Source organism: Ranitomeya variabilis, chromosome 1 (genome assembly GCF_051348905.1).
Source record: "Ranitomeya variabilis isolate aRanVar5 chromosome 1, aRanVar5.hap1, whole genome shotgun sequence".
NCBI lineage: Eukaryota > Metazoa > Chordata > Amphibia > Anura > Dendrobatidae > Ranitomeya > Ranitomeya variabilis.
This window is the reverse complement of record NC_135232.1, coordinates 392947868-392968520: the sequence shown is the minus strand read 5'-3', so window position 1 is coordinate 392968520 and position 20653 is coordinate 392947868. Positions and strand designations below refer to the sequence as shown.

The 20653-nt window shown below is 41.8% G+C and overlaps 2 protein-coding genes across 7 annotated transcripts in view; one reads left to right on the top strand and one right to left on the bottom strand.

The window, feature by feature from the left end:
• The window catches only part of DOCK8 (dedicator of cytokinesis 8), a 259998-nt gene that overhangs the window by 154211 nt on the left and 85134 nt on the right, over positions 1 to 20653 (bottom strand). For all 6 annotated transcript variants that reach the window (XM_077249094.1, XM_077249095.1, XM_077249096.1 and 3 more), the window contains one exon: positions 16750 to 16912. In XM_077249094.1, the coding sequence (XP_077105209.1) occupies positions 16750 to 16912 (163 nt within the window). The remainder of the gene's footprint in view (positions 1 to 16749; positions 16913 to 20653) is intronic.
• LOC143761372 (uncharacterized) lies at positions 6487 to 15357 on the top strand. Its single transcript, XM_077249100.1, has 4 exons — positions 6487 to 7794; positions 8109 to 8219; positions 10253 to 10345; positions 10566 to 15357. Exons 1-3 carry the CDS (start codon positions 7324 to 7326, stop codon positions 10310 to 10312), a joined length of 642 nt encoding a protein of 213 aa, XP_077105215.1. The 5' UTR covers positions 6487 to 7323; the 3' UTR covers positions 10313 to 10345; positions 10566 to 15357.

Genomic DNA, 20653 nt, shown 5'->3' with positions numbered 1-20653 from the left:
AGTCATGGAGTGAAGGCTCACTTTCTTGCCAACCAAGGCAAAGTTCAAGGCACGCTAGAACTCTGGTAATCCCCTGTAATCAGCATCCAAGCATAATAGTGCTGAGACTTCCACTCCCACACAAAGCTGTCAGTGTCAGCCACACAATGCTATCACTTCATCCTCTATTAAGCCCATGGTTCCATTTTATGCAGTTTATTTGAAACTAAAAAATATAGCTCTAAGGGTACTGTCACACAGTGCAATTTTGATCGCTACGACGGTACGATTCGTGACGTTCTAGCGATATCATTACGATCTCGCAGTGTCTGACACGCAGCAGCGATCAGGGATCCTGCTGAGAATCGTACGTCGTAGCAGATCGTTTGGAACTTTCTTTCGTCGCTTAAAAGAAAACTTTAACGATCTTAATTTTAAGTAGGAAATATTGCGATGTAACTCAGTTGTGATGAACTGCATGTTGCATTCTTTAATACAGTATGTCTAGGTAATGTTAGAAAAAGTATTCTGCACGTCAGTCTTGATGAGGAGTGTACTGGAGTAAGATCCATCAAATTCATTAAATACATTTCTGTTGGAATTTACACCACTTTCGTAGCATAATTACGAAAATGTGCTGGCCGTGTTGGCCCCCTCTCTACAAAGCTCTACCCACTTTCCAAAAGGCTAATGGAGCTGGATGGAACTGGCAAAAAAAAGCAAAGTTGGGACTAAATTTAGTGACATTTCAAACAGCTTTCCGACAGAATTCTGGTGAAAACTGAGGAATCGGAGCCTTGTTATGAACACAGCACAAGTTTCAGGAGAATGCTATTGCTTTGTTAAAAGCTATTGCTTTTTTTTGGAAATCTTCTAAAGTACCCTCTTCCGCAGCATAGCGCGGTGTAACGCAGCCATTAACCCTGTGTGAGCGCTGACTGGAGGGGAGTATAGAAGGGGCACTGACGTAGAGTAGGAAGGGGCGGTTTTGCGGCCGGACTGTGCCCGTCGCTGATTGGTCGCAGCCTGCCGGCCGTGACCGATCAGCGACGCGGGATTTCTGTGACAGACAGACAAACAGACGGAAGTGCCCCTTAGATGATTATATATAAATATTGTATGTAAATACTCAACCCCCTCACTGACACCATTCCAGCTATGTCGACGCTGGGTCTCCCAGTGCTCATGTGACCAATCAGCCAAGCAGTGTTGGCTAATGGGCTACAGTTTTCACCCTTCTTTTCTATGTCTGCGTTTCATCTGAGGCAAATGTGAATGAAGCAGCCTGTTACACACTTGTCCAGGTCCGGCCTCTGCTCCCTTCGCCCTGGTCCGCTGAACTCTGCTCTCCCTCTGCGTCAGGCTTTGCTAGTGGCCTGGTGTGTTCTCATGTGATCATCCGCCTAGGACTACATAAGACATACCAAGATACACACCTGTGTCTTGGCATTAACCTTTTCATGCCGTGGCCAATTTCCCCTTTTGTGTTTTGTTTTTTTCTCCCCTTCTTTCCAGAGCTGTTGTAACAGCCCTTTTTGTGGAATTGTGGCGACCCCAAAAAATGTAATTTTGGTGTTCTTGTATTTTTTTTGTTTACGGTATTTATCGACCGGGTTAATTATTTTTATATTTGGAGAGATCAGACTTTTTAATGGGGGAAAATGGGAATGATTTGAACTTTAAGTTCTTTTAATTTTTTTCATATTTTTTAAAACCTTTTTTTTTTCACTTTTCAATGTTATTGTTAGTCCCCTTAGGGGACTTGAAGATCCGATTGTCTTATTGATTGTGCTATATACAGCGATGATGTGGGATCACTGCATATAGCAGAAATCACAGTCTCCTCTGAAGCCCAGCCACAGGCAGGATTTTGAACGAAGTCCCTAATGACAGGCACAGGGGTTTGCTGTCATGACAACCCATTGGCTACCTGTGATCACGTCACGGGAGCGCCGATGGGTGGAGAGTCAGAAGCTAATTCGCAAGATGACACTGTGGGACCGGAGCAACATAAAAAAAATGGTGAAGACGCCACAGCGTGAGTATATGTCCAGGGGCAGGGGGCTTACATTTAATCTGCCACTCCAGCGCTGAAAAAAAAAACCCCACTGGAGTGGTGCTTTAACAATCGAGGGCAGAGCACCGCTCCAACTGCGATTGTTAGCAGCAGGGAATGGCTGTAATTCATAGTCATCACCTGGCGGGTATAGGGAGGGCTCACTGCGGGAATGTGCTCCATTCATCCGCTTCCAACATGTGCCGTAAATGTACGGCGGATGTCATGAAAGGGTTAAGACTCTTAGTTCTCCTTTGCTCTGTCTGTCTGTGGCCTCCAGTGCTTACAGCATCTGCTCCATATCTGCTTGCTGGTGTCCTGTCTGCCTGCAGGCCCCCAGTACTTCCAGTATCTGAGCCGACATCGCTGGAATGGCGCTGGTAAGTATCTGTTATTTTAATTTTACAATAGGGAATACAAAATTTAAGAAAGGGGTGTCCAAGTAGGGCCTGTCCTTTCGATAAGTTGCTGTTCGCTGAGACTCCTACTAACAAAGCCCCTAACAATCAAGAAAACAGGGATCCTGAGAACCTGTTTGAGAAAACCAGCAGTTGAGAATGTACAAGGTTGCTTCACTCAAAGTCTATGGGACTAATAAAGAAGTACCGTATGTGGCTCATGAGAGGAAACAGGTTGCCAAAAAAAAAATCTTTCTACGTGAACAGAAATGTGCAGGACAGAATATATGAATATTATTCAGGCTATCTGTAACAAAGAAGGACTTGAGGAAAAAATAACTTGTTTACACACAACAGGGAACCATGGATAATCCCATCACTTCCTTTCTGTCCTTTTTACCCTCTCATCTGCTTCTCATTAAGATAAAAAATGTGGAATAAAAAGGAGCATTGGACAGCAGGAAAAATAAAACGTTTTTAATTTTCTATCCACAAGCAAAATATAAAACAGACAATATTTAAAATGAATGTTGCTAATACAACAGGAAACATAAGGCTGGGTTCATACCATTTTTGTTTTTTTCTGCTCTGCCATAGGAACAGAAAAACAAAAATAAAGGTGGCGCCTCATGAAACTTTCCATCATGGTGTGCGTCATTTTACAGGATAAAATAGCTCAGAGCCTCCAGTGCACATAGCCTAATGGGTATTTATTAGAGATGAGTGAATCGTTAGAAATTCTAATTCACTGAATTTTCCAAAATTTCTAAGATTTCAATACTGGAAAGCTTGTAATTGTTTGTAAAATACACATGGGCAAGAGGAGAGAGAGAACCCCACTGATCATAAAGGCTTACGGTACTTTATAGGCGAAAAAGAGTGAGAGGACCCTGCTGACTATAAGAGCTTACACTATATAAGAGAGAGGACCCCGCTGACCATAAGAGCTTACACTCAACAGAAGTGAGAATGAGCGTGAGAGGACCCTGCTGATCATAAGTGATTACACTATATAAGAGAGAGGACCCCGCTGACCATAAGAGCTTACACTCAACAGAAGTGAGAATGAGTGTGAGAGGACCCTGCTGATCATAAGTGATTACACTATATAAGAGAGAGCACCCCGCTGACCATAAGAGCTTACACTCAACAGAAGTGAGAATGAGTGTGAGAGGACCCTGCTGATCATAAGTGATTACACTATACAAGAGAGAGGACCCCGCTAACCATAAGAGCTTACAGTCTACAGAAATGAGACAAGAGAAAGAAGACCCCGCTGACCATAACAGCTTACAGTCTACAGAAATGTTCCCCAACTCCAGTCCTCAAGAGCCACCAACAGGTCATGGTTTCAGTATTTCCTTAGTATTGCCCAGGTGATAATTGTAGCACCTGCACAGGCAATAATTCCATTGCCTGTGCAATACTAAGGAAATCCTGAAAACATGACCTGTTGGTGGAGGACCGGAGTTGGGGAACATTGGTCTACAGAAATGAGACGAGAAAAAGAAGACCCGCTGACCATAACAGCTTACAGTCTACAGAAGTAAGAACGAGAGAGGACCCTGCTGACCATAAGAGATTACACTATACAAGAGAGAGAGAGAAAGAGGACCCCATTGACTATAAAAGCTTATAGTCTACAGAAGTGAAACGAGAGAAAAAAGACCTTGCTGACCTTAAGCACTTACACTCTACAGAGGTAAGAACGAGAGAAAGAAGATCCTGCTGAGGATCCAGTTTGAGACGATTTTCATAAAATTCATGTGTTCACTCGAATTTGAACATTTCCAGATTCGATTTGTGGTTTGCAAAAAAAACCCAAAAAGCTTGCTGGGTACCATTTCCCACATTGCTGAAGCATCAGAGAGGGCTAATGTGTTTTTGAGTGACTGTGCAGGCCTCCCCATAATGCCGTACCACCATGACATTTTAAGGATTATCGTATTATCGTATGTTGTACAGTGGTGGATAGTATCAGGGCCGTCACAGATCAGCGGTTCCCAGCGGAGCACAGTTTACAAAGCAGAGTCATTTCTGTCTGCAGAGTGACTGGGGAAGTCTCTCTCTTCTGTAGAGTATAAGCTCTTATGGTCAGCGGGGTCTTCTTTCTCTCGATCTCACTTCTGTATAGTGTAATCTCTTATGATCAGCAGATTCCTCTCTTGTTCTCACTTTTGTAGAGTGTAAACTCTTATGGTCAGCAGGGTCTTCTTTCTCTCATTCTTATCTCTGTAGAGTGTAAAGGTACCGTCACACTCAGCAACTTTGCAAAGAGAACGACAACAATCCGTGACGTTGCAGCGTCCTGGATAGCGATCTCGTTGTGTTTGACACGCAGCAGCGATCTGGATCCCGCTGTGCCATTGCTGGTCGGAGCTAGAAGTCCAGAACTTTATTTCGTCGCCAGGTCGGCGTGTATCGTCATGTTTGACATCAAAAGCAACGACGACAGCAACGAGCATAGGGGGCATCGCAGCGTCTCCTTCTAGCCAGTCGGTACACTCCGGCTGTTTGACATGGAGCTAACAACCAGCGAGAAGTGAGAAGTGAGTCGCCGTTACGTCACTGGATCGCTCCTGCATCGTTCTGGAGTTGCTGTGTTTGACGTCTCTACAGCGACCTAAACAGCGACGCTCCAGCGATCTAGTTTAGGTCGGCACGTTGTCTATATCGCCGCAGCGTCGCTGAGTGTGACGGTACCTTAAGATCTTAAGGTCAGCAGGGTCCTCTCTCTCTCTTGTATAGTGTAATCTCTTATGATCAGCAGGGTCCTCCCACTCTTGTTCTCACTTTTGTAGAGTGTAAGCTCATGCTCTCTCACATATGTCTCTTATTTGTTGCAGACTTAGGCTACTTTCACACTTGCGTTTTTTGGTTTCCGTCGACGTGCAGTGAAATGACGTATCGACAGACATCATGAAAATAGTGAAAAACGTGTGCGACGGATCCTGTGAAACGACGGATGCGTCGTTCGGATTTGTCAAGGGGAAAATTTCCGGAATGAGAGAGAGAGAGACTTTTTCCCGGACTTGAAAATCCTTCAGGGCATGCTCAGAAGGGAAAAACTGGATCCGTCGCTGGATTCCTGTGTGTGACGGTCAGAGACGGATCCTGCACCCATAGGCTTCCATTGTAGCCGACGACAGTCAGCGCAGGATCCGTCGCTGACCGATTTTCCGACGTGCATAAAAAGTGTTACAATGAACGTTTTTTCTGCACGACGGACCGCTTTTTTATGACGGATCCAGTGCACGACGGATGAAACGGATGGCCATCCGTCACAATCCGTCGCTAATACAAGTCTATGGGAAAATGCAGGATCCTGCAAATTTTTTTGCAGGATCCTGCATTCTCAAAAATCGACGGATTGTGACGGATCTGAAAAGACGGAAGTGTGAAAGAGGCCTTATTTGTCGTTTGCAACCACAGACACACATGGTAGAAACATAGCAGCTGTATACACAAAACAGTTGGAGATTTTTAACCTATATGCAAAGTTACCTTGTATTTTTAATTTAGAATAACTTAACCCACAAATAAATTGAAATTATGTATATCTCATAGCCATGTACAAGAAAATACAATTTGTTTGTTTTAGTTACAAAGATCAGTATTGGTGTTGCTTATGTTACGCAAATAGTGAAAGCCACATGGATCAAAAACAAGAATACAGTCTGTGGGGTAATGCAAAACCCAAGTGCAAATGTATTTCAGCCTGCTGAGCAGGACATCACTGTATGTGGTAGGGTAGACAATGGGGGCAAATGCCAAGCAAATTACTAGCACTTGCTAAATCACGCAGGGTGAGAATATTATGACAGATGAGGTGTTTAAATAAATGTTATTTTCAGGTCACCATATAATGTTTTGTGTTATTCAAAGAAAATCAACATTTTTGTTATTGTTTTCGCCAGCACAATTTCTAATGTTATTCCGTTGTACTGTCACAAGGTACCATAGACTAATGGCGTAATTGCTCCTCCATAGTTCCATTATATTTATTTAGGGTCTGTAGTGGCTGAGACCAAATTGACGAAATAGTGTAAAAAATTGTTCCAATGCTTAGTTAAAAATAATGACACTCTTGGATATTTTGTACCAGTAATCATTGACATAAAGAACACACCAGCATGGAGAAGGACAGTAATACAAAAGGATGAAATTTCTGTTTATTCATTTAGTCTGACGCATGTTCACAATGGACAAAATAAAATCATGCAAGACAGACAAGACAGAAAGAAGGAAAAATCAAGACAAAAAAAGACAGAAAAAGCAAGACAGACAGGAAACGCAAGACAGGCAGAAAAAGCATGACAGGCAGAAAAAGCAAGACAGAAAGAGAGATTGAGAGAAAGACAGAAAGAGAGATAGAAAGAAAGCAAAAAAGAAGAGAAAAAGAATAGAAAGGAGAGAAAAGTAAAAGAAAGAAGGACAGAAAGAAGACAATTGGGAAAAATAGTAAAAATAAAAAGAATAGAAAGAGAAAGTGAGAAAGAAGAGACAAAAAATAGAAAGCAAAGAAACAAAAAGGAAAGAAATGTATACAGGATCCTAAATGATATTACCGTATGCATCAAATGTTAGCAAACTACTACTGTACGCTGAAAAAGGAAGTGTTACTACACTTCTGAGTTCTTTACTTCGTGTGCTGCATGGTAATTTCATTCTTACAGTGTGTCACAGTGACAGATGGTTTCTTAACTACAGTCAGGACAGCTGCCATTGGCTAACAGAGGGTTAATCTGTGGAATTTGGAGAACACTGATTCTGCCTGTCTTGCTGTCTGTGGCTCATAGAATAAGATCTCTAGCCTGAGGAGTGGAAGGACCAGACCGATCACACACACAGGTTCTCCTTTTGTAGCCTCCTATTTAGCTAGTGTACACAATGAGAGGCACTTGCACGTTGTTCTCTTTGCTTTCTTCATTGTGTTTTTTAGCTCCTCCAATTCAGGGCGCTCGTGCAGATTTGAGTTTATATCCTCAGGATGAAATTAGACTACTCTCTGAAGGTCTTCTCCAGATTGGGTCTGGATTAAAAAGGGAATTTAACCATACAAAACATCAAATCAAAAGCATTTTCCAGCAACTGAATCACTTCAATACATCTCTAGCAAAACTCTCTGGACAAGTCAATCAAGCGACTAAATTTGGAGAAGAACTAGGACAAAAAACAAGAAGCTTTGAAGATAATGCTAAACTGTATGAGATGCTTGCTGAAATCTCAGAGGAACTAGCTAGGCTGAAGGAAGAAGAATCCTCACTGGACAACAAAATCAAGCCTCTAGAAAGCAAGATCCAAACTGCCCTGGACATAAGGCATGAGAGGGAATCTGTTCTCAACACCTCGGAGATTCTGGTAAGTATCTATGATTACTAGTCAATCAAGGTAGCATAGTGTCTCCAAAGTTGGGACCTGTAACTGTAAGACTGGTGAATATTTCTCAAGTATCAGTTGTTCTTACAGAAATGAGTAATGTATCAGATGCCATAATAGTGCTTGGCTGGATTTCATATCAATGTCATGAAAAGACAGTATGTATATTTTTAGGTATTAATAAGTATAACTGCACTACTTGTTAAAAAGTGGAAATCATATTGATACCCTACTTCAATGTCTTTGTTAGGGTCCCCAGAAACAAAATATTGATCACTGGTTTTTCCTTTTCTAAGGCATCTATTGAAAGGCAAAATATGCAAATTATTTCCCTTCAAGCAATAGTGGACAGTCACCAAGACAAAATCAATTCCCAGGAAGCTAAAATTCAAAGATTGCAAAAGAAGGTACGGTAATTGTGAAACCGAAATATGGAAATGAATGACGGCACATTTACTGGTAAAAGCATTACTTTTTCCTTAGCTCTTGCTGATCAGGGCTATATTTAGAGCATTACTGCATTTAACGTAAGTCCGTCATGTTTTGTCTGATGTCTTTCATGAATTTACATGTTTATATAACATTTGGATCAAGGGTCTATGGATAAAGTTCTGATACATGCAAATTAAATCGCTGAATAGTAATGAAAAAATGTAGAAATTGTACCATATTGTAAGATGGGTTCTATAACACAAAAAAGCACGCCTACTCTCTATAGGCCAAATTTATTACCTTGCTCGATGGAAAAGAAATGATTGCACCTGATTATTTGGTGGCATTTGGGAGCTGGCTAAGTGGATAATGCAGAGACTGGGCATATTTCAGTTTTACGACCTGTCAGCTATACAGGATGCTTGGCTTTTTTGGAATCCCCATTCAACAATGAGGACTTGGAGCCCCCTCATTAATCACTAGGTTGGGGAAATTGTGCTCCTATTGATATTTTTTTCAAGACTTGTTTAACTGACAGATCAAAAAAATGAGATATGCTCATGAGATACTTGTCAAAAAAGCCTGCCTTATTGAGGCGTTGGGTTAGCCAACAACTTGTTGTGTATACCAATATACGTCATATACTCTTAAAGGGAACCTGTCACCTGAATTTGGCGGCACAGGTTTGCGTTCATATGGGCGGGGTTTTCGGGTGTTTGATTCACCCTTTCCTTACCCGCTGGCTGCATGCTGGCCGCAATATTGGATTGAAGTTCATGCTGTGTCCTCCGTAGTACAAGCCTGCGCAAGGCAATCTTGCCTTGCGCACGCGTAGTATGCTTTGCCCAACTGTGGGTAAAGCCGAAAAGCATTAGTGCGCATGCGCCGGCACACTATGTCCCGGAAGTATTTCGGTGTGTTCCGAAAACACCCGAATCAAACACCCGAAAATCCCGCCCATATGACCGCAAACCTGTCCCGCCAAATTCAGGTGACAGGTTCCCTTTAAGTTTTATCTAAAAGTTTGGTCTCTTCCCGCTTCCATAGTGATAATTCTGCAATTGGCTGATCCAAAGTGCACAATTTAATACAAGCATACCAGTAGCTTAAGGTGGCCATACACCTTTAGACAACTGTTGGCTAAATTCTTGCTTGCTCAACACTTATTCCTCCTGACCTCACATAGACACATGGATACCTGGCTTGGCCAAAAATGCACATGTTCTCAATGGATGGTGGAGGGGGGGCGACATAAGTGGCTGTCAGACTCCTCTGGTGATAGCTTATTTCCCTTGAAAACAAAGGATCAGGTTGCCGAAATGCCCATTCGTCTTCCCCCCCAATGTCTGCCAACAAGGGAAAGTCGTAACTACTCCCATACACTTTAAGTAGGTCCCTCTGAATTTGGCATTGGTCTAATGTGTATGGATACCTTTAGTCCAATAACAATCCATTACAGGAAATTATTTTACAGTGTAGGGCTCTAGCCAACATCATTTGGAAAAATCAGTGGTCTTGAGATTTGTTCATGGAACCGTTCCCACAACCTTGATGATTGGCAAAATGCAAATAAATACAGCTAAGACTATGTCTAAAACACGTTTGTGTGAACATGTTCGGCATATGCGTCTGGAAAGCTTCTGGTGCAGATGACAAATGTAGCCACAGTCCTCCATTCACCAGAGGCCCAGAGAATGTCCTTTTGGTCTTCACTGGGGTACTAAGCAATAGCAGGCCATTTTACTTACTATTAGGAAAGCACAGCATACAGAACTTTTCCAAACAGTGGGTCAACACAACAAAAATAATTGTGGGCAATGGCTGAAGTAAATGACTGAGGCAAAGGTCAAATGTATATGTTGGTGGAATACATCAGGGATTCCTTTAAGATGGAACACAAAAACAAAAAAGGAAGCATTGAGGGTGCAATTGAAGTAGCAATTGCCTATGAACAGATTATCAACTAAATAAGAGCTGATTGTTAAGCATGGCATCTACTATTCCACAGGCCAAATCTAAGTCCAAAAAGAGACGTAATCTGGGTGCTCGGGAAAATAGCCAAGACTGAGTGAGATATAACAGATGGACTTTACCTGCTACAGTAAGTGTTATTCTAAAACGCAATTTACTGCTATTGCTCTTATGCTAAACCTGCTTTATAAATGTATATATCTGTACATACAGAATATAACATATTTTTTAGAAATATTATAGAAATGTTCTTTATACCCCTATGACATGGCAGGTACCATCTGTGATACAAACGTGAGTCATTTGTATCTATATCTTTCTACACTAATTCCTATTTTGTCTCCTTACAGTTTAGAAAGTATTAGAACTGCATTGACATGAAGAGGATGCGCTGGCCCTCTCGGTCACACGATTAGTGACTTGACTTCATGAAGAACTGAGCTATAATTTATTTCTTTGGAACTTCCTGCTTTGAATTTACAAAGCTGACCAATTCAAGTCCTGAATTCTAACTAGGTAACCCATCAGTCTTCTCTTCTCTGCATGCTTTATCTTTCCTCGGTGGAATTTAGTAGACCGTGAATTACTGAAGACTCTTTTCTGATCCAAGTAAAGTACATTCCGATCATCTGTGTAATGAAGCATGGTTGGACCCCTGGTAGACGCGAGGTTGGTAACAGGGAAGGAAACAATACAGAACTGATAAAATAAGCGGCAACTGAGCTTGTTGCACATAATTGTACTAATGGAGTAGAAGACTGGCTAAGGGTAAGGCCAGATGGTGCAACCGGCTGGATGTGACCGGAACTCCCCCCACCGCTATGGACAGTTTCTGCAGGGCTTTGTTTCACAATTGTGTGGTTATTGATCCACTGTGGGTGGATGGAGCTGTAGCCGGGCTGCCACCATTCCACCGCTGCACCGTGTGGCTATACTCCGATAGGTTGACATCATCATGTCTATTTTCAGTTACTGATCATAGCCCCTTGACTATATGGGACATGACCAAAAACCGGTTTTGAGGTAGTTTTAAGGCTGCTCAGCAGTAGAAAGTAGATTATTCATTACAAATCCCACAACATCCTATAATTATAAATGTAATAAAGTGACAGAAGTAAATCTGCTGACCATTCAAATTTGTACTTCTTAAAGGGAACCTGACAACTGATACATGCAGCTTGACAAGAAAGACTGAGGTGTTTCAGAGGAAAACACACTTTAAAAGCCGCCTGGGACCGCGTCATACAAGAGACTAGTCAAAAAGGCTGGTCCCCAGAGGTTTTTACCCTGCCCACTGGCTATGACTGACATGTCTCTCCCTATACACGCATGCTGAGAGAGCCCCATTACTGAAGAGAAGAGGGCAGAAAAAAGCTTTTAAAGTATCTTTTACTCTGGGTTTCAGAATCAAACATACATGTCTGAAATCATACAGGCAGTGTTTGTTACATGTTGCCTGTGGGTTGGGCATGTATCAGCTGCCAGGTTCACTTTAACAATTTATGAGCAAAGAGGAACGTTGCATGATGCTGAAATCGCAATGTTAAAGGATCTCTGTGTCACACATTTTAATGGATTGAAATAATTAAAAAAATTATATTCAATTAATTCCAAACGTGTCTGTGCAACTTCTAGGCTGAAAGGATTAATGGAGAAGGAGTGGCACCTGCCAACTAAAGTTAAAGGCTTATTCTTTAAAAAAAAAAAAAAAGAAAAAGGAGTTGTCTCCTATCTGTTCTGAATGGAGCAGAGGTTTGCATGTGAAGCCTCTGTTCTATTCATTGTCTATGGGACTGCCTGTGCTGTGCTCGGCAGTCTCATAGACAATCAATGGCGTGGAGGCCGAGCATTTGCACCTTTGCTTCATTTAGGCACTTTAGTCCCATTTTTGGGGGGAAAAACCTTTAAAGGGCAATCAAATAATACATGATGTACAGTCTAAAGGATGCCACTATGCTGTATGATACCCACATAACAATGAAGATTCCAGTTTACCATTGACATTAACCCCATCCACTTGGAGCTCTGACAATGGTTCTGTAGCAGCCCAAATAAGCGATAAATGAAGAAATAGTCCAGCTTCACGAGTAGATTCTTCTTTAAGTGAAATCCATGCACAGGACATGAAAAGTCATGAAGACAAGTGAATTCTCGTTAGTACAATGCTCTCATCAACGCGTTTCAGGTGAACACTCACCCTTAATCATGATCATGTCCTGTGTATGGATTTCATTTAAATAAAGAAGAATCTACTCGTGAAGCTGGACTATTTCTTTGTCTATATGATACCCATAGGCCCTAATAGTCATATGGTCAGGGACAACCCAATTAAAAAAATATCACTAGAGTTAGATTGTCTCAGGTTCTCAGTTATTGGAAACCTCCGTTAAAAATTATTTTTTCCTCATAGATGAATAAAATGCCATATGATTTAGTATAGAAACCATGCCCCGACTGTAATGCAAGTGTAAAAGTTTGTTTTTTCTATTTTTTTCTACGCTGAAATCCTGTTTTTGGAATGGTATCTAATGATGAAATATGGACTGTAATTACAAAATGTCACATATTAATGTGTAATGTATGAATTGTTATGTACATGACCAATTTTACACAAAATAATTTGTATCAGTCCCAAAAATCTCTTTTGAACTTTTGCTACAATCTCAATTAATTATTGCTCTATTTTTCAAGACAGACCAATTTTACTCTATAATACCTCAATAAGTAATTTACGCTACGAAAACTCATAAGACAAACATAACATATGTAAATTTTGTGTATAACATTTCAAAACTGAGTGTAATATCTGGATTTTGCGGTCAGGGTAATTCTTCACTGCTCTTTCGACATACAGTAACTCCCCTATAGGCACCGAACAGCTCATGCATGCAAATGTGGAAGAACAGAGTGGCTGCCAAGTAGGGCGAAGTTCAGAGAGCTGAGTGCACTTTTCATCTTCCTCCCGAATACATCTAGCACCCATTCAGCAGATCACCACCGAGCAGACAAAGCACAGTGTCGAGTAACAATAAACAATACTAGAAAGGGAGACTTTTGGTACACATAGATTAATTGCTCTCCAGCCTGGAAATATTTACTGTTTTGTGACCTCAGTCTGGAGAACATATTTTAGAAATCTTCCTCTGTTCCTTGTGAGAGATAACATTTCTATATAATTATACTTCTCCAGCGAAACATTAGGGTCAATAAACTTAATCGCTGTGTTATTTTACAATTCATACATAGAAGTAACATTGAGGTTTGGCTTTAAAAAATGTCCTCTAGGATAATGAAAAGAAAGGGGCCGTGTGCACAAAAAACAGAGGAGCAGCTTATATCCTTCAATTTCTTGCAGATGTCGCAAAGATCATTGGTGGTCCTCCACTGGTTGATTGTAGGATTCCAACGATGGCGGGTTTTACCGGCACTTGCCCACAGTAGTCAATCAGTAACCTTGGTTGCCAAGTGCTAGCAGCACCGACTGGACAACCTCTCTAAAGGGAATGTGTCACAGAAGCAGAATCCTTAGGGCAAAGCACCTTCTCCCATGAGTAGCCAAAGAACTCTAATTTGCACTCCACGACAAAGAGCACAGTACAAATGGCACTGTCCTGTCTGCTGGTCATCCATAGGAGAGACCACAGGGGCTTTATCCATGACTGCTTTCTTACCCAGGTGCTATATGTTCGGCCACTGGGATATTCTAACCAAGGGTCAGCAACCTTTGCCCGTCCAGCTCTGGTGAAACTACAACCTCCAACATTACCTAACATCCTCAGTCGTCAGGGCATGATGGGGGTTGTGTTAAAATAGGCTATACTTTTATGTATTACCGTATTTTTTGCTTTATAAGACGCACTTTCCCCCGCCCCAAATTTGCGGGGAAAATGGGGGTGCGTCTTACAATGTGGATATACCTTATCTGTGCTGCCGCTGCGGGTGTCCGGTGCTTGCCGCCGCGCTCTGTCCCTGGTGCTGCCGCCGCGCTCTGTCACGTGCTCATCTCCCGAGATTTCAGTGCCGACATCTCCATCTGCGTATGCGTCGCCTCCCGGCGGCCATTTTCCCAGAAGGAATCCACCGCACATGCCCCGGAAAGCATGGATGGAACGGCAGAGCCCCCCACGCAGCACGGGACAAAGCGCGGCGCGAAGCACTGGGGGACAGAGCGCAGCGGCAGCACCAGGGAGCACCAGGGACACAGCACGGTGACAGCAACACCCGGCAACACCGGGGACAGAGCACAGCGGCAGCATCGGACACCCGCAGCGGCGCGCCGCACATCGGAACACCCCCTCATCCCAGCCTGCGTCCTGCAGCAACGTTCCACTCCTGCCTCCTCCAGCAGCAACCCTGGAACCCCGCTTCACCGCAGCCATCACCCCCAGTAAGCGATAAGACACATGGATTATTAGAAGCACCACCATTTTATTAAAAAAAAGTTTTTTTCCTATTTTTCTCCTCAAAATTTGGGGTGCGTCTTATAATCCAGAGCGTCTTATAAAGCAAAAAATACGGTATATATTACATATACCATAAATTCTTGCATATGCTTCAGATATGTTGTCTTCCTAGCAGATGAACCACACATCCTAGGGCCGGTGTGATAAAAAGCCAATTCAGCTACCAAGGTGACTCCATGCAAACCCTATAAAGATGTTTCCATCCTGAGATGCCTTCCAATAGTGTTTCTAAATTATTTTTAATACCACAAAAAGAGCATTGAATAGTTCAAAAGTATCTAAAAACATGGGAAATTATTTAAGATTAGTAAAGGTGAGAAATATTCAGCAGAGATTTATTCTGCTGCAGGGTGCTACATTTAGGTGCTGACTACAAAACAGAGCATCACAACTCTTATTAAGAAGGTAGAAGGCTCCTCTCTTCCCTTTCAGGAGAAGAGTCAGTGTGATTTGGGATGTTCTCGAGTCCTCTATCTGCCATGTTTCTAATTGCACCTTTGCATTGTGACAATTCCTATTTAATGTTTTATATCTTTAATTTTTTTTACTGTACATATGCTGGCTGTAGCTTTTGTGGCACAGTATGTTATGCTTTCTCTGTTAGCAGTTTTTGATACGCACCATTTCTTGTTTTACCTTTTTTTTCTTATGTGGATGTAAATAAAGACGTGTTACCAGATATGCTTGTTGTTCTGTATTGTTACATCGCTTTAAATTGGGAGACAATTTGATCTTCTAGATCTATCCCTTCTAGCACTAGGTAGGAGGCTTCCGCACAGGCAATACCCTAATAAATGAGGGACTGCAATAAAAGGGGCCGGGACCAGAGAAGAACTGGGATTCATATCTAGAAGCTGAACGGTTCCGTATTATCCATGATGGCATAAAGATGACATCTAGGGGGTCTCCTCATTCAGAACATCCTCTATGTGACAAAGAGGAGGGCTGTTTGGTAAGGCTCTTGTGCATCCATGATTAGGTTACCATGAAATGCTACAAAGCTGCGGAGGTAATCTATACCTGGATGTATGTGACTTACTGCAGAGAACCAGGAGTGAGAGAAGGTGGGCATGGGACAATCAGATGATCGCTGCCCCAGTTTCACGTTAAAAAAAAACTTGTCTTCAGGAGAGAAGCCCTGTAACTCCTGATATGGTATTTTTCTTTTGATAAAGTAAGCAGAAAATCCTCAAAAAAATCAAAGACGTCCATTTTTGATCCTTGTCATGGATGAAAATTACCCTTGCTGACTCCCTGACCAAACACCAATGAAAATCGGATCTAGAACACTGTTGAAACTTGAACTGTTTTCGGCGCACCAAAAACATAACGGATGTCTGAATGAGGCCGAAGTATACAGCAGATAGTCTAGAAAGTTGTATTTCCATTGTTGTGTGATCTTGCATTCTCTCTCACATAGACAGGAAGATGAAAAGGTGGAAATATATGTGAGCTAGGAGCCTGAATTCTGTATTTACTGATATACTGTATTTCGATTGCTGATAAAGCTAGTTTCACATATCCGAAATTCACAGTCCGAGTACTGACCTTGATTTACAACCTGGCCTCAAAAGACTCATAGGCCAGTCTGGACATTGTTTTCAGACTTGGATCGTGAATATGAAATACATGAAATCAGTCACAGAAAATTAGTTTTTAATTCAATGACAAATTTTGCTTTAAAAAAAAAATAACATATGATTGAGATACGACTTTGGAATAAAATGGGTGAAAGTTGGTTAGATAGAGGTGATGACCATTTATCAGTATGTACAGCATTATCACTGGCGGCGGACATAGATCACTTCTTAGTAATCAATTAGCGGGGCTTTTGCACATTTTACAAATTTACTATGAACGACATAGGGAGGCATTCACAGATAAATACAGACCCTTTGTTTCTCTCTCTTTTCCAGTAGAAATGCCTGTGTGCACAGGAAAAATCCAAAGGGATTAATGACCCCACAGCACAACTGTTACATACATCAGAAATGAGCAATCCATCTGTTTCTAAGAAACGGCAACAAAAAAAAACCTGTCTATTGCACGGCCGCATGAATCTAAATCCTACCTGTAGAAGGTGTGAGGAACATAAACTTCTCTTATAGGAAACTCGAGGACCTCCTTAATGAGACGTGCCCGACCCTCAGGAAATGGCTTAACAGGGAGCAACTCAGGAGTAAGACACCCAATTAACCCATCGTAGGCGGGGGAGATTTCAAGCTTCAGCATACCTTAAGAAAGCAGGCAGATTAAGGATAGATTTGTATGAGAGTTGTCTTAAGAAAAACTTGTTTAAATCACAAATATTTTTTTAAATAAAAACTGAAAATCTAAAATATTGCTTACCAATTACTCTATTCAAATTGTGTAAGATTTAAAGAAGTTCTCTAGTCATATATTGATGACCTATTCCTGGGGTTGGTCATCAATATCAGCTTGCTGGGGGGGTTTGGGACCCTCCACTGATCAGCTATTATTAGCTCCCTCAGTGGCCGGATGTGTACATTGAACAAAACTGCTGCAATGTGTAGTGGCCGCTGCTGAGACTAGCACATCAGCTGCTCTGCAGGACCCAGCAGCAGCTGCTAAATATTGAATCAATAGGCTATCAATATCATATGACAGGAGGATCCCTTTAAGTTAGTATTAGTTATTACATGTAGGATAGCTGCGGAGACACCATCACGTGTTTCTCAACGCAAGCAGTGAATAGCCAGACCTTTCCCCGGGAAGGAACAACCACGGGAAGGGCAGCATCCAATAAAGGAAAACATCCAATACAGGAAAACCACCTATGCCAAGCATGGTATCCATCCACAGACAGCTGTTTCGGGGTGTTTGCCCCTCATCAGTGTGGAGTAGGAATCTGGCTATTAGGAGCAGTGCCTAGTAAAAGGCTGTGAAGGAACAGATGATTGGCCTCGGGGAGACCAAAACATCAAACACCGCGGAGACACCATCACGTGTTTCTCAACGCAGTGATCCAGAACACTGCCCCCATCCCTTATGGGAAATATGCAAATGCATGTAGGATAGCTGCGGAGACACCATCACATGTTTCTCAACGCAAGCAGCTATCCTACATGCATTTGCATATTTCCCATAAGGGATGGGGGCAGTGTTCTGGATCACTGCGTTGAGAAACACGTGATGGTGTCTCCGCGGTGTTGGATGTTTTGGTCTCCCCGAGGCCAATCATCTGTTCCTTCACAACCTTTTACTAGGCACTGCTCCTAATAGCCAGATTCCTACTCCACACTGATGAGGGGCAAACACGCCGAAACAGCTGTCTGTGGATGGATACCATGCTTGGCATAGGTGGTTTTCCTGTATTGGGTGTTTTCCTTTATTGGATGCTGCCCTTCCCGTGGTTGTTCCTTCCCGGGGAAAGGTCTGGCTATTCACTGCTTGCGTTGAGAAACACGTGATGGTGTCTCCGCAGCTATCCTACATGCATTTCCATATTTCCCATAAGGGATGGGGGCAGTGTTCTGGATCACTGCGTTGAGAAACACGTGATGGTGTCTCTGCGGTGTTGGATGTTTTGGTCTCCCCGAGGCCAATCATCTGTTCCTTCACAGTATTAGTTATTAGTGATGAGCGAATATACTCGTTACCCGAGATTTCCCAAGCACGCTCGGGTGTCCTCCGAGTATTTGTAAGTGTTCGGAGATTTAGTTTTCCTTGCCGCAGCTGAATGATTTACATCTCTTAGCCAACATGATTACATGTGGGGATTCCCTAGCAACCAGGCAACCCCCACATGTACTTATGCTGGCTAACAGATGTAAATCATTCAGTTGCGGCGATGAAAACTAAAAAATACTCGGATGTCACCTGAGCGTGCTCAGGAAATCTCGAGTAACGAGTATATTCGCTCATCACTATTAGTTATTAGTAAATCATTATTGGCACGATCAATGATAATAATAATAAAGTGTTTTGTAGCCTGCAAAAAACATAAATACATTTTAAATAGTAAGTTAAAAAAACTTAGTTGAATTATGTCAGATGCCCCTAATCTCCTGGTAGCTGCTCCATTCCCATCTCTTGGCAGCTTCACTTTTGGTCCTGTACGTTACAGAGGACAGTACTTTTTGAGTTGGCAAATGACTAAAGCAATATGTATAGGGGGCAGATTACATGTTATTTCAATATGAAAGCCAGACCCCTTCTCTGTCACAGACATGGAATGAATGAATGGACAAGAAGGTAGCTGTAACATGGACGTTTATACAGTGCTTTGAGAAACTATTCCTACCCTGTTACTTTTCCATGTTTTCATGTTACACCCACAAATTTAAATGTATTTTATTGGGGGTTTTATATGATATACCAACACAAAGTAGCAAGTATTTATGAAGCGTAAATGAAATGATGCATGGTTTTCTAATTATTTTAACTATATGGAGAGTATCTGGGAACAGCAATTTTCAAGTCTTGCCACAAATTCTCAATGGGACTGTGACTGGGCCATTCAAACACATGAATATGCTTTGATCTAAACTATTCTGTTGCTGTTCTAACAGTATGTTTATGGTGGTTGTCCTGCTGAAGGTGAACCTACACCTCAGTCTCATATTTTGCAGCCTCTGAAAGGTTTTCCTCCAGGATTGACCTGTATTTAACTTCATACATCTTCCCATCAATTCTGACCAGCTTCCCGGTCCCTGTTAGGGAAAAGCGTTCCCACAGCATGACGTTACCACCACCATGTTAGACAGTGTGGATGGTGTTTCCAGGGTGATGTGCAGTGTCGGTTTCCCACCACATATAGCATTTTGCATTTAGTCCAAAAAGCTTTACCTTGGTCTCATCTGACCAAAGCACATTCTTCCACGCTAGCTGTATCCCCTACATGGCTTTTTACAAACTGCAAATGGGATTTCTTATGACATGCTTTAAAAAATTTATTTCTTCTTTCCACTCTTCCATAAGTTCAAGATTTGTGGAGTATATTACTAATAGTTGTCCTGTGGACAGATTCCCCCACTTGAGCTGAGGATCTCTGCAGCTCCTCCAGTGACCATGGGCCTCTTGGCTGCTTCTCTAATTAGTGCTCTTGCTTGGAATGTCAGTTTAGGTGGATGGACATATCTTGGTACATTTGCAGTTGTGCAATACTCCTTTCATTTTTTGATGATGGATTGAACAGTGCTGCGTGAGATGTTCAGAGCTTGGGCTATTTTTTTTTATAACATAATCCTGCTTTACTCTTCTCCACAACTTTATCCCTGACCTGTCTGGTGTGTTCCTTAGTTTTCATGATGCTGTTTGATCTGTAATGTTCTCAAACAAAACTCAGAGGCCTTTACAGAACAGTTGTAGTTATACTGCGAATAAATTACACACAAGTGGACTCAATGTACTATTTATGTGACTTCTGGGGGTAATTGGTAATACAGGATTTTATTTAGGGGTATTAGACTACAGAGTGCTTGACTACAAATGCACATTACAATTTTCAGATTTATAAATGTAAAATAATTAGAAAAACACGTATCATTTCCTTTACACTTCATAAATACTTACCACTTTGTGTAGGTATATCACATAAAATACCAATAAAATACATAATAAGTTTGTGCATGTAACGTTAAAAAATGTGGAAAAGTTCACAGGATATGAATACTTTTTCAAGGCACTTTACAGGAGCAGTAAGCCAGACTTCTTTATATACTGCCTTGGTAAACTGCCAACACAGGAAATGTTGTCCTATGCAAAGCACAGGACCGGAAATGAAGCTGCCAGAACCCCAGGAGCACCTACCAGAGGATTAGGCAGATTTGAAATGTATTAATAATTACATAGTTTATTGTAAGTGACAACATTGGTAAAACCTATATATTTTCTTTTTTTTGGGAAGGGGGGGTTGGAGATGAGTGAGGAGTGTTGAACAACCCATTAATTTCAATATGCAGGAAAATGCCTCTAATTTGGAATTATTGAAACCCAACATGTTCGGTCCCATT